Source organism: Eriocheir sinensis, chromosome 33 (genome assembly GCF_024679095.1).
Source record: "Eriocheir sinensis breed Jianghai 21 chromosome 33, ASM2467909v1, whole genome shotgun sequence".
NCBI lineage: Eukaryota > Metazoa > Arthropoda > Malacostraca > Decapoda > Varunidae > Eriocheir > Eriocheir sinensis.
The window spans coordinates 3,571,637-3,585,850 of NC_066541.1; the positions used below are offsets into that span (position 1 = coordinate 3,571,637).

At 41.6% G+C, this 14,214-nt stretch overlaps 2 protein-coding genes across 2 annotated transcripts in view; one reads left to right on the forward strand and one right to left on the reverse strand.

Annotated features, from left to right (window-relative positions):
* Nucleotides 1-7,122: 7,122 nt before the first annotated feature.
* LOC127006854 (uncharacterized) lies at nt 7,123-8,690 on the reverse strand. Its single transcript, XM_050877208.1, has 2 exons — nt 7,863-8,690; nt 7,123-7,808 (listed from the first exon to the last, which is right to left on the reverse strand). Exons 1-2 carry the CDS (start codon nt 8,682-8,684, stop codon nt 7,200-7,202), a joined length of 1,431 nt encoding a protein of 476 aa, XP_050733165.1. The 5' UTR covers nt 8,685-8,690; the 3' UTR covers nt 7,123-7,199.
* Nucleotides 8,691-10,914: 2,224 nt separating this feature from the next.
* The window catches only part of LOC127006569 (uncharacterized), a 28,296-nt gene continuing 24,996 nt past the window's right edge, over nt 10,915-14,214 (forward strand). The window contains exon 1 of the mRNA XM_050876567.1: nt 10,915-11,078. The gene's annotated coding sequence lies outside the window, so the exon portion shown is untranslated. The remainder of the gene's footprint in view (nt 11,079-14,214) is intronic.

Here is a 14,214-nt window from a genome sequence, read left to right on the forward strand (position 1 = left end):
GAGAGATATATATATATATATATATATATAGAGAGAGAGAGAGTAGTGGTTCTCATAGCCTAGTAGTTTTAAGTTCTGAATACATTGTTATTTTGTAGATAGTTAATGTATAAAAAAAATAATAAGCTGTTGTTGGGTTTTGTGACGATGCGCTCAACAGTTGCTCAAAATAACTCGTCTTTAGAGAGCTATTAATTGTGTGTGATATGAAGTTCCTATACGATATTTTACTGTAATAATGTTAATGTTAAGAGTCCGTGTTAAGTTAGGTTGTTTGTCTTTTATACGGCGTTGGTGGATTGCTCAAAAACGTTCATATGCAAATTGCTCAAAGATGTTTCGTGTGCGCGGCTAACCTTATTATTTTTGTTCATTCCTATCTTTTCTTTATTTTGATTTTCAGTTTTTACTTGTCTACTGCATATCTTCTCTTTCTTCATCCTTTCTTCCTCGCTACCCTTTTTTCTTCCTTTGTATTTCTTTCTTTTTTATCTTTTCTTAGCTAACATTATTTTTGTTCATTCCTATCTTTTCTTTATTTTGTTTTTCAGTTTTACGTTTCTACTACATATCTTTTCTTTCTTCATCCTTTCTTCCTCGCTACCCTTCTTTCTTCCTTTGTATTTTTTTTTTATCTTTTCTTAGCTAACATCATTTTTGTTCATTCCTATCTTTTCTTTATTTTGATTTTCAGTTTTTACTTGTCTACTGCATATCTTTTCTTTCTTCATCCTTTCTTCCTCGCTACCCTTCTTTCTTCCTTTGTATTTTTTTCTTTTCTTAGCGTCTTCTCATGTTTTTCAGTCTTCCTCCATTCTCTACTCACACTCATATTATTTAGTCTCCCTGTTTTCCTCCCTTTCTCCTGGCCACGCCGTGCAACCCGTCATCCTCATACTCATCCAGCGTCCCTCATTCACGTCCCTTACCTTGTGTATCTTTCACTATACAGACACTCATTCATCACTCACAGTCCCTCATCGTTACGTCCTCACCAACATCGCTGTACTCATTCAATATCCCACTGGCGGCATGTTAAAGTGGAAATGCCCAAAGGAGAGTTGCTAGACCTAAAGGAAAAGCTATAAGACTGTATTGCTATCATACTGTACATTGTAACGAAGTATATGCTGCATCAATAAGAATGTTATGATAGTAGAAGTATAGTAAGCGATTACGAAGGGATTTGGAAAGGAAAATAAGATGTATTGGGAAAGGAATTACAAGCAAAAGAAAGTAAAATATGACGTTAGATAATGAGCTAGAGGGAAAGAAAGTAAAAGGGAGACATATAGTACCATGTGAAATGAGTAAGTTGAGGGTTGGTGGTCAGTACAGGGTCTGAGGCTACTGAGACGCTTGCATTGTACCCCAGTCCATTCCACAAGAAGGGACATAGAAGTAAAGAGTAGAGGAACAGTATAGGGTAGAAACAGAGTAGAGGATAAAAGCAGAGGGTTGAAATACAGGGGAAAGTAGAGGAGTCAGAAGTAGAGGGGACACGGATGTGGAGGGGCACAGAATTAGAGGGGGCACATGAATAGAGATTAGAAGTATAAGATAGACGAGGAGTAGAGGGTAGAAGTAGAGGGTTATAAGTAGAGTGGACACAGAATTAGAGGGGCCACATGAATAGAGGGCAGAAATATAAGGTAGAAGAGAAGTAGAGGGTAGAAGTAGAAGGTTATAAGTAGAGTGGACACAGAAGTAGAGGGGGCACATGAATAGAGGACAGAAGTATAAGGTAGACGAGAAGTAGAGGGTAGAAGTAGAGTAGAGGGTTATAAGTAGAGTGGAACAGAAGTAGAGGGGACCTAAAGAAAAAGTTATGGAACGAGAGTGGTATTTCCTAAGGGGTCAGCGTATCGCCTATGGATTACATGGAATTACGAAGTTCTTTATATCATCTTTCTATCCGTCTTTCGTCTATGCTGGAGAGGCATTTTGAATATCCTTTTATAATGCTTTTTGGATCTTGTTTTGTGTGTTCTGTACTCAAATAAAAGAACACTGACTATTGTATACCATTTTTTATAAATAAATATACGGAAGTAATTTTACTGTTTCGTTTCTCCTTTACTGAACACTCGCAAAAAATGAAGATAAAAAGACTGAACAATACATAAGAGTCCATTCCATAAAAGCTCCCAAGATTCAACGGACACAGTAGAGGGGACACCGTAGAAGGGACACAGAAGTAAAGAGTAGAAGAACAGTATAGGGTAGAAACAGAGTAGAGGATAAAAGCAGAGGGTTATAATACAGGGGAAAGTAGAGGAGTCAGAAGTAGAGGGGACACAGATGTGGAGGGGCTCAGAATTAGAGGGGGCTTATGGATAGAGGGCAGAAGTATAAGGTAGACGAGAAATAGAGGGTAGAAGTAGAGGGTTATTAGTAGAGTGGGCACAGAAGTAGAGGGGACACATGAATAGAGGGTAGAAGTATAAGGTAGACGAGAAGAAGAGGGTAGAAGTAGAGGGTTATAAGTAGAGTGGGCACAGAAGTAGAGGGGACACATGAATAGAGGGTAGAAGCATAAGGTAGACGAGAAGTAGAGGGTAGAAGTAGAGTAGAGGGTTATAAGTAAAGTGGACACAAAAGTAGGGGGGGCACATGAATAGAGGGTAGAAGTATAAGGTAGACGAGGAGTAGAGGGTAGAAGTAGAGTAGAGGGTTATAAGTAGAGTGGACACAGAAGTAGAGGGGACACATGAATAGAGGGTAGAAGTATAAGGTAGACGAGAAGTAGAGGGTAGAAGTATAGAGGGTAGAAACAATACATAAGAGTCTAGCTGAATGAATGAATAGGTCAATAAATGAAAAGGACATGAAGAAAAAAATAAAACGAAAACATAAAAATACGATCCATGAATATTATGTTACATTTGTCGGTAATCAGAGACGCCATCACCCGCACACCCTAACAATGCACCAACACAATTGAAAATATAAAAAATACTGATAAATATGCCAACTGTGCCAAGACCCCATAGCGTAAAGGTGCTGCGGAGACAAGGAAAAAAATAAAGTGAAAATGAAGCAGCAGGTGACTCGAGGCAGGCAGGAAATGACGCAGCCTGAATGCACGATCCTCCTCTTCTTCTTCCTTTGGTCGCCTCCCTATAGAGTCAGGAATTTGGGTTTTCAGGGTTTTGTTTTAGGTTTATGACCAGATACCCTTCCTAACGTCACGTGGCGGCACAGGGTTCGAATCGCCTTGCCAAAACACAATGTAAACCAATAAAAAAATAACTAAAAGAAAAGTGGATCCGCATTAGGTTTACATCAGTTGAAATCACCTTAACCCGGTACCAGCGACGGGGCAAATTTGTGGCTTTACCGTGTACCAGCGACGGGGCAAATTTGTGGCTTTACCGTGTACCAGCGACGGGGCAAATTTGTGGCTTTACCGTGTACCAGCGACGGGGCAAATTTGTGGCTTTACCGTGTACCAACGACAGAAGCAAATTGTGGCTTTACCGTGTACCAGCGACAGGCAAATTTGTGGCTTTACCGTACCAGCGACAGGGCAAATTTGCTTTACCGTGTACCAACGACAGCAATTTGTGGCTTTACCGTGGCTTTACCGTGTACCAGCGACAGGGCAAATTTGGCTTTACCGTGTACCAGCGACAGGGCAAATTTGTGCCTTTACCGTGTACCAGCGACAGGGCAAATTTGTGGCTTTACCGTGTACCAGCGACAGGGCAAATTTGTGGCTTTACCGTGTACCAGCGACGGGGCAAATTTGTGGCTTTACCGTGTACCAGCGACGGGGCAAATTTGTGGCTTTACCGTGTACCAGCGACGGGGGAAATTTGTGGCTTTACCGTGTACCAGCGACGGGGGAAATTTGTGGCTTTACCGTGTACCAGCGACGGGGCAAATTTGTGGCTTTACCGTGTACCAGCGACGGGGCAAATTTGTGGCTTTACCGTGTACCAGCGACGGGGCAAATTTGTGGCTTTACCGTGTACCAGCGACGGGGGAAATTTGTGGCTTTACCGTGTACCAGCGATGGGCCAGATTTTTGCCATGATATAAACCCCAAAAATAGATGATGCATAAACTGATCACAAATGCAAATGAATATATTATGAAATGGTTTGCGTGCGTGATGATTTTTTCTCATTTTTCTCGCTTAGAGGAGCCTTTAAGAAACATGATCCCCGCAGCAACCAGGTTAACCCCTTGACTGCGGATTTCCTAGCAGAAGACCTCACCAAGCTACAGGAGTGGAACAAAAAGTGTCTGCTACAATTCAATGAAGAAAAATGTTAAGTCCTGCAGCTTGGGAGGGGCTATCCAACATACCAATACCACATGGGAAACGCTCCACTATCCACCACAGAGGCAGAGAAAGACCTGGGACTGTATATTACCAGGCTACCAGTGAAAGCCAAATCCGTGCCAATAGCAGCGGACAGGTTAAACGACGCAGACTACCTAAGAGAATTAAACTTTTAACAATAAATAGCAAACAGACACGGACAAAGAAACGAACAGACAAAATCAAACAAACAGACAGACGGACATCAATATAAACACTATTCCCTTCCTCAAAAGCAGGAGCTAATAAATAAAGAGGGAAAGTAAAAAAGTGAAAGGAAAGGAAATGTAGGAGACAATCAGACGTACTCAGGGAAGATTCCCTGAAAATACCGGAGACCTTAAAAGACGGGAAATTTCAGGTGTTGCAATGCCATAGTGAAAAAAAAAAAGATTATGTCCAAGCTGCGTAGAAAAGGAGGAGGAGAAGGAGGAAGGGGAAGAGAGAGAGAGGGAGAGGAGTAGGAGAAGGAGGAGGAAGAGGAAGAGGAGGAGGAGGAGGAGGAGGAGGAGGAACATAAGGGAACACAAAGGAAGAACAAACAACAGCAGACCTACTGGTCCTTACGAGGCTGTTTGTGACAAGCTACACTAACTATCTAATTAAAGGTGGAAGATGAAGGACAGCAAAGGCGAAGGCTCCTCCCCACCCCCCCATCCCTCCAGCCAAAGCTGGCAGGAAAGGAAAAAGAACCATGCAGCTTGGAAAAACTGCATGGAATTTATGTAGGAAAGAGGAAAGAATTACCATTACTGCTACCACTAACCTGGCGATATGAACGGAAAAGGACACCAGTATTCGAAAGAACTTGACGTTATTATGACTATGAGTAATATCTTAGTTGCTGGTTGGATTCAAAACACTTGTCTAATCTATTCTTGAAGGCCGTAACTGTTGTACTATCAACGACATCACAGAGGAGTAGAGAATTCCAAACATTAACAACTCGATTGAAGAAGAAGTGTTTAGCTTCGTGCGACGAGAATCTTTTACCATTCATCTTCAAATTGTGATTTCTTCTTGTTCTATTTGATCGATCAATTGTGAAGTAATCTTCCGCATTAATATCACTGAATCCTTTAAACATCTTAAACACTTCTATTAGATCGCCTCGCATTCTTGGTTTTGACAGGCTGAATAAATTTACTTCTTTAAGCCTTTGTTCATACGACAAATTTCTCAACCTAGGAATCATCTTTGTTACTCTTCGTTGGACCCGTTCCAACTTTTCTATGTCTTTTCTGTAGCAGGGAGACCAAAACTGTACACAGTACTCTAGACGGGGTCGAACCACGAATTATACAGTTTTAATATTATTTTTTTCCGATTTATTATTAAAGACGTCCGATGAAGCCAACCAATTTGTTTGCAGTTTTAAGTACCTCTGAACATTGCTGACCGGGCTTTAAATCGCTTGATATAGTGATTCCAAGATCCTTTTCTTTACTTACTGCAGAAAGGAGGGGAGAGAGAGAGAGGGGGGAGGAGGAGGAGGAAACATGGAAACATGGAGGAACAGACAGCAGAAACCGTTGGTTCATTACGAGGCTGCCTGCTTTAGTGATTTAATCGGTTCCTGAGCCACTTGAGTGACCTGCGGGAAGATCAAAACCCTTTTGGACGTACGCGGTTGCGTTCATTTAATCCTTGACGCAGCAAAGTGACGGTCATGACGGTTTTTTAATTAAGAAATTGATTGTTTTCAACTAACTACTTCTGCAGGAAGGCTGTTTCAGTGGCGGACGACTCTTCGAAAAATAACTCCGGCTGATGTATGTACTAAATCGCTTTGCATTAATTGTTTAACCGTTGTTTCCTTTCTTCGGGTTAGTTTGAGGCGTGAAGAGCTTAGAATGATCAATACTTCTGAACTTGTTTAAGTATTCGAGGACAAAGATCAGGTCCCCCCCGCAGTCGTTTCGATTCCAACGTAAAGAGACTGAGTCGCTCGAGTCGTTCTTCATAAGGCCGAGTCATCAATGATGGCATCACTGTCGTAGCGCGCCGCTGTATTCTCTTGAGCATTTCGATGTCCTTCTTGTAATTTGGGGCAGAACTATACGGCGCATTATACAGCGAGTTATACAAGGACAACATTACTCCCGGCATCCGATACTCTAAGTTCCTCGCTACTAACTCGGACATGAGAGAAGAAAAAGTAACAAAATTAAAAAAAGAGAACGACTGATTGATAGATGGGATGATGATAGGGTGAATGTAGAGAAAGACAACGGATGAATAGGAGAGATAGGCGGACAGATGGAAGAAGGGATGGACAGCAAGGGAGAACAGATGTAGTTGGGACGGACACACAGACAGGCTGGCAATACTGTATGCAGGTAGATACAGGCAGACAGAAAAAAAATATAGATAAATAGATAGATCATAGACCAAAAGGGGAACTTGTTAGTGCTAAAAATACTTCCTTAATTCTCTCTCTCTCTCTCTCTCTCTCTCTCTCTCTCTCAGTTGCGGCGCCTGTCAAAATTAATGCGATTAATTAACTCGAAGATAAATACACGACATAACTTTTGCTGTCGGCTGCAAGTCTGTCAACGCCTCTCTTCCCTTGTCGTGATCCGTCCCTGGTCCGGGTTCCCGGGATCTGAGCCGCTCCGCTCAGCGCCTTGACCCGAAACTCGGAACAGGATCACGACGACTCAACAGAACCGAGTGATCTGTCGTGATCTTGCTGGGGAGGTGGGTGTAACAGCAACAACAACGCCAACAGCAACAACAAACACGATAACAACAACAACAACAATAACAGAATATCTAGATTAAGAGGAATGATAAGAAATGATAAGAAATACAATGAAACACGGTGGTGACGAGGCTGTCACGGGTCACAGGCATGTATGCGGGTTGCTTACTGAGCCCCAGCGACCTCGCGCTTCCGCCACTCAGCGATCTCATCGCACACGTGGCTGTAGCACTGCAGGACGGCGTCCCTGTGGCCCTTGATATGCAAGGTTCGCCTGACCCGCACGATCCTGACGCCATGGCTCCTCTGCAGGTCCTCCAGCTGGCGGTCACTGGGGCCTGCGAGGCGGACGATGAATCTCTGAGCCACGGTGAGGCTGCGGTAGGCGTGGGAAGCTGTGGGGGCGGCAGAGACGTGCACTGGTGAAGGGGCCTCGCCTTGACGGGAAGCTCCCCTGGCTGTGGCACTATTCCCGCTCCTAGAGCCTTCCCCCAGCTCGTGGGCCTCCTCCTCTGCGGCAGTGCCACCAGAGGCTTCTCCCAGCTCAGGGTGCAGCTCGGGGGCCTCCTCCTCTGTGACAGTGCCACCAGATGCTTGCCCCAGCTCAGGGTGAAGCTCGGGGGCCTCCTCCTCTGTGACAGTGCCACCAGATGCTTGCCCCAGCTCAGGGTGCAGCTCGGGGGCCTCCTCCTCTGTGACAGTGCCACCAGATGCTTGCCCCAGCTCAGGGTGCAGCTCGGGGGCCTCCTCCTCTGCGGCAGAGGCTTGCCCCAGCTCGTGGACCGCCTCGTGTGCATCAGTGCCATCCATATCAGAGGCTTCCACAACCTCGTGGACCGCCTCGTGTGCATCAGTGCCATCCATATCAGAGGCTTCCACAACCTCGTGGATCGCCTCGTCAAGTTCGTTATTTTCCACCGCAAACACTTTTTCCGAGGGAACCTTCCATTCCTTGTGGGTGTCATCATCGTTGTTGGTGTTTGCTTCATCATTTTCCACTGAGAACACCTTTTCCAGATAAGTCTTCCATTCACTGTAGGTGTCGTCGTTATTGTCAGTGCTTTCTTCATCATCATCCATCGAAAACACCTTTTCCAAGTAAGTCTTCCATTCATTGTAGGTGCAGTCATTGTCAGTGAGTTCCTCGTTGTACATGGCCTTCTTTCCCTTGCCGGGCTTCTGTTCCAATGGCCATGCCGTGGGAAGAGCCTGGAACTGTTGGCTGGCCTGCTGGAGCCCGACCTTGTCTTCGTAGATATACAAGTAGAAACTGTCAGGTCGGCCTCCATCCAGCAGCGGCTCCATGAACTCCTCCAAGCTAACGCGGGCCTTGCGAGGGACACCGCGGCAGTAGTACACCACACAGATCTTGATCTGCATGGCTGCGGCGTCTGCCTCGCCGCTGCACCTGAAGAGGTACTCCAGGTCCAGCGGGGCAGGGACGGAAGTGGGGCCGCACGCCTCCGGGAAGGCGAAGACGCCCACCCTCCGCGAGCTGAAGGCTCGCCAACACCCCCGACGCCGGAAGAGGGTGATGGTCACCTTGCGGGGCCGCGCCCCGCCGCTGGCGCCGCCGTCGGCGGCCAGCGCGACGCAGGTGCCGTACACGGTGCGCCGGATTTTGTCTTTGCTGACTGTTTTTGTGTACATTTTTATTATCAATGTTTGACATTTGTTACAGTGAACGAAGCGGCGGCAGTTACGACAGAGTGAGATGGTGGCGGCCGGCGCCCCTTGCACGGCAGACCCTTCCCGCACTGCTGCCAAGGCTCAGTTTCCCGCATTGTTTGTCGGAAACAAGCAACAGCATTATGAGTGTGTGTGTGTGTGTGTGTGAAAAAGAGAGAGAGAGAGAGAGAGAGAGAGAGAGAGAGAGAGAGAGAGAGAGAGAGAGAGAGAGAGAGAGAGAGAGAGAGAAGAATACGTAAAGAGCAACCAAATAAACACACACACACACACACACACACACACACACACACACACACGGAGGAGGAGGAGGTGTAGGAGGAGGAGGAGGAGCAGAAATGATAATAAAAATAATAATAATAATAATAATAATAATAATAATAATAATAATAATAATAATAATAATAATAATAATAATAATAATAATAATAATAATAATAATAATAATAATAATAATAATAATAATAATAATAATAATAATAATAATAATAATAATAATAATAATAATAATAATAATAATAATAATAATAATAATAATAATAATAACAAAAAAAAAACATCACCAATAACACTAAGGGAAAGAAGTAGAAGAAGAAGAAGAAGAAAAGCATAATAATAATAATAATAATAATAATAATAATAATAATAATAATAATAATAATAATAATAATAATAATAATAATAATAATAATAATAATAATAATAATAATAATAATAATAATAATAATAATAATAATAATAATAATAATAATATAATAATAATAATAATAATAATAATAATAATAATAATAATAATAATAATAATAATAATAATAATAATAATAATAATAATAATAATAATAATAATAATAATAATAATAATAATAATAATAATAATAATAATAATAATAATAATAATAATAATAATAATAATAATAATAATAATAATAATAATAATAATAATAAGAAGAAGAAGAAGAAGAAGAAGAAGAAGAAGAAGAAGAAGAAGAAGAAGAAGAAGAAGAAAGAAGAGAAGAGAAGAACAAGAACAAGAACAAGAAGAACAAGAACAACAACAACAACAACAACAACAACAACAACAACAACAACAATAAAACAATAAAAATGCAAAGTAAAAGGAGGAAGAAGGGAAGGGGAATGACCTGACCTACTGTGACCCGGACAGCGACTTACAGGAGATGAAAGGTAAGAAATAAATAGAAAGGAAAAGGGAAAAAAAAAAGAACCCGGACTTCCCCTTCCCGCTCACTTCCATTCACCTCAGAAACCCTGGAAACAAGTGACGTCATATCTCTCTCTCTCTCTCTCTCTCTCTCTCTCTCTCTCTCTCTCTCTCTCTCTCTCTCTCTCTGGTTATGAAGTTTATCTCTGTAAACGCAAAAAAAAAAAAAAAAATGTGGTGTGTGTGTGTGTGTGTGTGTGTGTGTGTGAACATTCCATGGTTATGATTCCCTTTTCAAATATTAGGTCAGCAAAGTTTTTCTCATCTATAGTTTTCCTCTTCTTCCTTTCGTCCCTTCTCTTTTTTTCCCTAGTCTTTGTTTTCTGTATGGAATTACGACTAAGGTTCTTTCATCCATAGTATATGTTCCGTAAAGAGTTTAGCATCTATACTGTTCATTTTCCTCCTCTTCCTCCTCCCATTCATTCTCTTTCTCTTCACTTTTACTCTTTCTTCTGGCCACAGGAGAAAGAGAGATAAAAAAGAGAGAGTGTGTGGGAACCAAGTTTTCAGGAGGTGAACAAGGTAAATAAAAAGGAAAAGTCTTCACACGCGGGCCTGGTCAGGTTAGGGTATCGAACCGTGGTGCCTAACTTTCTACTGGTGCGCGTTTTAGCCGCTGCGCCTCCGATGTTTGTAAGTTAGAGAACAATGATGTTTGGTTAATACGTAAGACAGTTTCTGACTTTCTCTTTCAGTCGATCAAGCAATCTGTCAGTCTATCTATCTATCTATCTATCTATCTATCTACCAGGAGGAGGAGGATTAGGAGGAAGAGGAGGAGGAGGAGGAGGAGGAGGAGGAGGAGGAGGAGGAGGAGGAGGAGGAGGAAGAAGAAGAAGAAGAAGAAGAAGAAGAAGAAGAAGAAGAAGAAGAAGAAGAAGAGAAGGAACATATCAACTTTCCCCGCTGTGTGTGTGTGTGTGTGTGTGTGTGTGTGTGTGTGTGTGTGTGGAGGAGACTGGAGCCAGCGAGAGAGTCAGTGTGTAGTGCGGGAGTGAGCGGTGAGGACGCAGGTAGCTGGAGGGAGCCAGGTAGAAAGAGAGACTGAGAGGGAGAGAGAGATCCTCACCACCACCACCACCACCACCTGCGCCGGGAGCCAACTTTCCCTCTTGTACAGTAGAGAGTAAAAGGTGGGTGCGGGAAGAGTTGTTGACCTCTCGTGTGTTCTCAAGCTTTTTAAGAGTTTCTGAATGCCTGACTGTTACTTAAGCGGCTTACCGGTTTGTTTACTTATTAACTATTTGATTTCACTTAAAAAAATATGCAAATTGTTTTGTTTTTACTTATAGACTCTAATGTAGCTTCAGATCCTACGATGCTACTGAAAATAATTAAACCTTTTGGATCAAATGACACCTTTAAAACTGATTAATCTTTTCGAAACAGATAAAAAAGCCTATACTTACACAAATTCTATACGCTGCTCAGATTAACTTGGCTAATTAACCAAACCCACGTCATCTCAATAATCTTACAAGATTTAACCATATATTAACCACATACGATTTAGGATTTAGCCTTTCCCAGCATCATTCAATCAGAAATAGCTGTAGTCAGAAAAGGGGTGGGGCTTCTCGTAGACTGGCCAATGACATACACACAACGGGGAAGGTGGGAGGAGCTTATTTGTCAGGATAATTTGAACAATTATGATAGTAATGTTTGCCAATTCCTAGTCATTATATATATGTATACTTACTCAGTTATACGCGTTGTTCTCTTGTGTGCTCTGGGGGTATCTAACGGCTTCTTAATGTTGGACTGTTATGAGGTTTCTTGTTTCTTGTGAGGGATTATCAAGTTCTTTTTTCACCTCATGTGTACTATTATTTTATTGTTATTGTTATTTACACTCTTTTAATACATATCTGAGCTATCAATATAAAATATTCGGGTCTGACAACTCTATACTGATATATTTATCAAATTTCTGATTTATCGTCTATTTCATTATTATTATTATTATTATTATTATTATTATTATTATTATTATTATTATTATTATTATTATTATTATTATTATTATTATTATTATAATCATTATTACTCTTATTATCATTATCATTATTATTATTATTATTATTATTATTATTATTATTATTATTATTATTATTATTATTATTATTATTATTATTATTATTATTATTATTTCCAGCTTCTTGATACCTAAATTTATTATTTTAGGGACTTTTTTTTAATGCTTAACTGAGGGCTATACTTATTTTTGACCAAATAAGTATTATTATTCGTTTTGATCATCATTTACAGTTTCTTAATACACGACTATGATATCTATGTGATTCATACCAAATCTGGTTGTAAGCTTCCCGTATTTGTTCGCCGTGCTGTGTTTTTAACGGTACAGTGTGATGCTTTACCGAGGCGGGGAATGACACGGATGATTAGACATTAAAGGTCTCTCTCTCTCTCTCTCTCTCTCTCTCTCTCTCTCTCTCTCTCTCTCTCTCTCTCTCTCTCTCTCTCTCTCTACATATTCACGTATCTATCTATCTAAGTGTCACACACACACACACACGAGGTGGACGGACTTCGTAGCAATAAAACTCCGCCAGGTGAAACTCGATTAAAACAGCAGGTATGCCTCTAGACCCTCATTAGTAAGGAACACCTGAGCTTACCACCCCCCCTCATGTGTGTGTGTGTGTGTGTGTGTGTGTGTGTGTAACAGGCGGAGAAAAGACATCATGAATGCGGTAGGAAAATGGGCGGTGGAAGTAGCAGGAGAAATCTACTACTACTACTACTACTACTACTACTACCACCACCACCACCACCACCACTGCCATAACCACTTATCTAACACCATACAACAACATACAATAACAATTCGCATGCCAACCGTACAATACCTTCCTCACGTTACTCTATTAGCTGAGGCTCAACTTATTACAGTTTGGTATTAGTAATTACGAGGAGGGGCGGGAGCTTAGGCGTGACACGGAAGGACTCCATTACCCTGCTTTTTGGAGTGAGTCGAGTCTGTTAGCGGCGTGACGACCCCGAGAGGCGACGTGTGTGCAGAAAATAGAGACAGAGGGAAAGAGGAAATGGAGGAATACGTGAATGTAGGTGGTGAGACGAGAGAAATTGGAAAGGTAAAAGGTTGGAAAAAAAAAATAAGGAGACGGTAGATTAGGGAGAAAGGCGACGAGTGTGTAGAACAGAGACAGAGGGAAAGAGGAAAGGGAGGAGGAATGTACGTGAATGCAGGTGGTGAGACGAGAGAAATTGGAAAGGTAAAAGGTTGGAAAAAAAAAAATGAGACGGTAGAAAAGGAAAAAAAAATTCGGGAGAAAGGCGACGAGTGTGTAGAAAAGAGACAGAGGGAAAGAGGAAAGGGAGGAATGTACGTGAATGCAGGTGGTCAGACGAGAGTAATTGGAGAGGTTAAAAGGATGGAGGTGAGTGAATGTAAGAAAGATTTGGCAGAAAACGTGGGAAAAAAGAGGGCGAAAGGCGACGAGCGTTCAGAAAAGACAGAAGAGACAAATAATATGTGAATGTAAGCAGTGAGACGAGAATGGATGAGAAGGTAAAAAGGATGGAGAAGACTGGATGTAAGGAGCAGTAAGTAGCGGGCTTTTTTTTTTCATTATTGTTTTCTTTTTTTACGCCCTTGCACTGTCTCTGCTGTAAAAAAAAAAAAGATATGGCAGAAAAAGAGAAAGAATAGGACGAAGGCAACGTGTGTGCAGAAAAGAGAGAGGAGAAGAGGAGAAGAGAGAAAACTGATACGTGAATGCAAGTGGGGAGAAAAGAATAATTGCAAATGTAAAAGGGATGGAAAAAAGAAAGATGAGGAAACATGGCAGAATAAAAAGACTAAGGAGAAGGCGAAAGGAGAAGCATATGCAGAGAAGAGACACAAAGGAAAGTAGAGAGAAAAGTGATACGTGAATGCAAGTGGGGAGACGAAAATAATTGAAAAGTTAAAAATGATGGAGAAAGACTTGGCAGAAAACGAGAGAAAGAAGAGAAGGAAAGGAAGAAGATGACTACAATAGCGTGTAAATGAAGGTAGAGAAACGATAATAATTGAGAACATGAGAGAGGAAAGAAAAGAGCAGTAAAATGGTAAAGAAGAAAGGGAAGAGGTACTGGAAGAACATGAGAAAACTAGGAGAGAATAAGAAAAAAACAGGGAAAACAGGATATGGATACACGTGAATGGGAAAGTAAAGAGTGGATAAACGAAGTGAGGGAAAGAAGATAGGAGAGACTAAACAGGAGATACAGAAAAGGGTG

What these genes read in the sequence shown, in the direction of transcription:
- LOC127006854 (XM_050877208.1), bottom strand. Translation starts at nt 8,684, where the DNA reads ATGTACACAAAAACAGTCAGCAAAGACAAAATCCGGCGCACCGTGTAC. An exon ending in CACACGAGGCGGTCCACGAG is followed by an intron (nt 7,809 to 7,862) that starts GTTGTGGAAGCC and finishes GCGGTCCACGAG; the next exon opens with CTGGGGCAAGCCTCTGCCGC.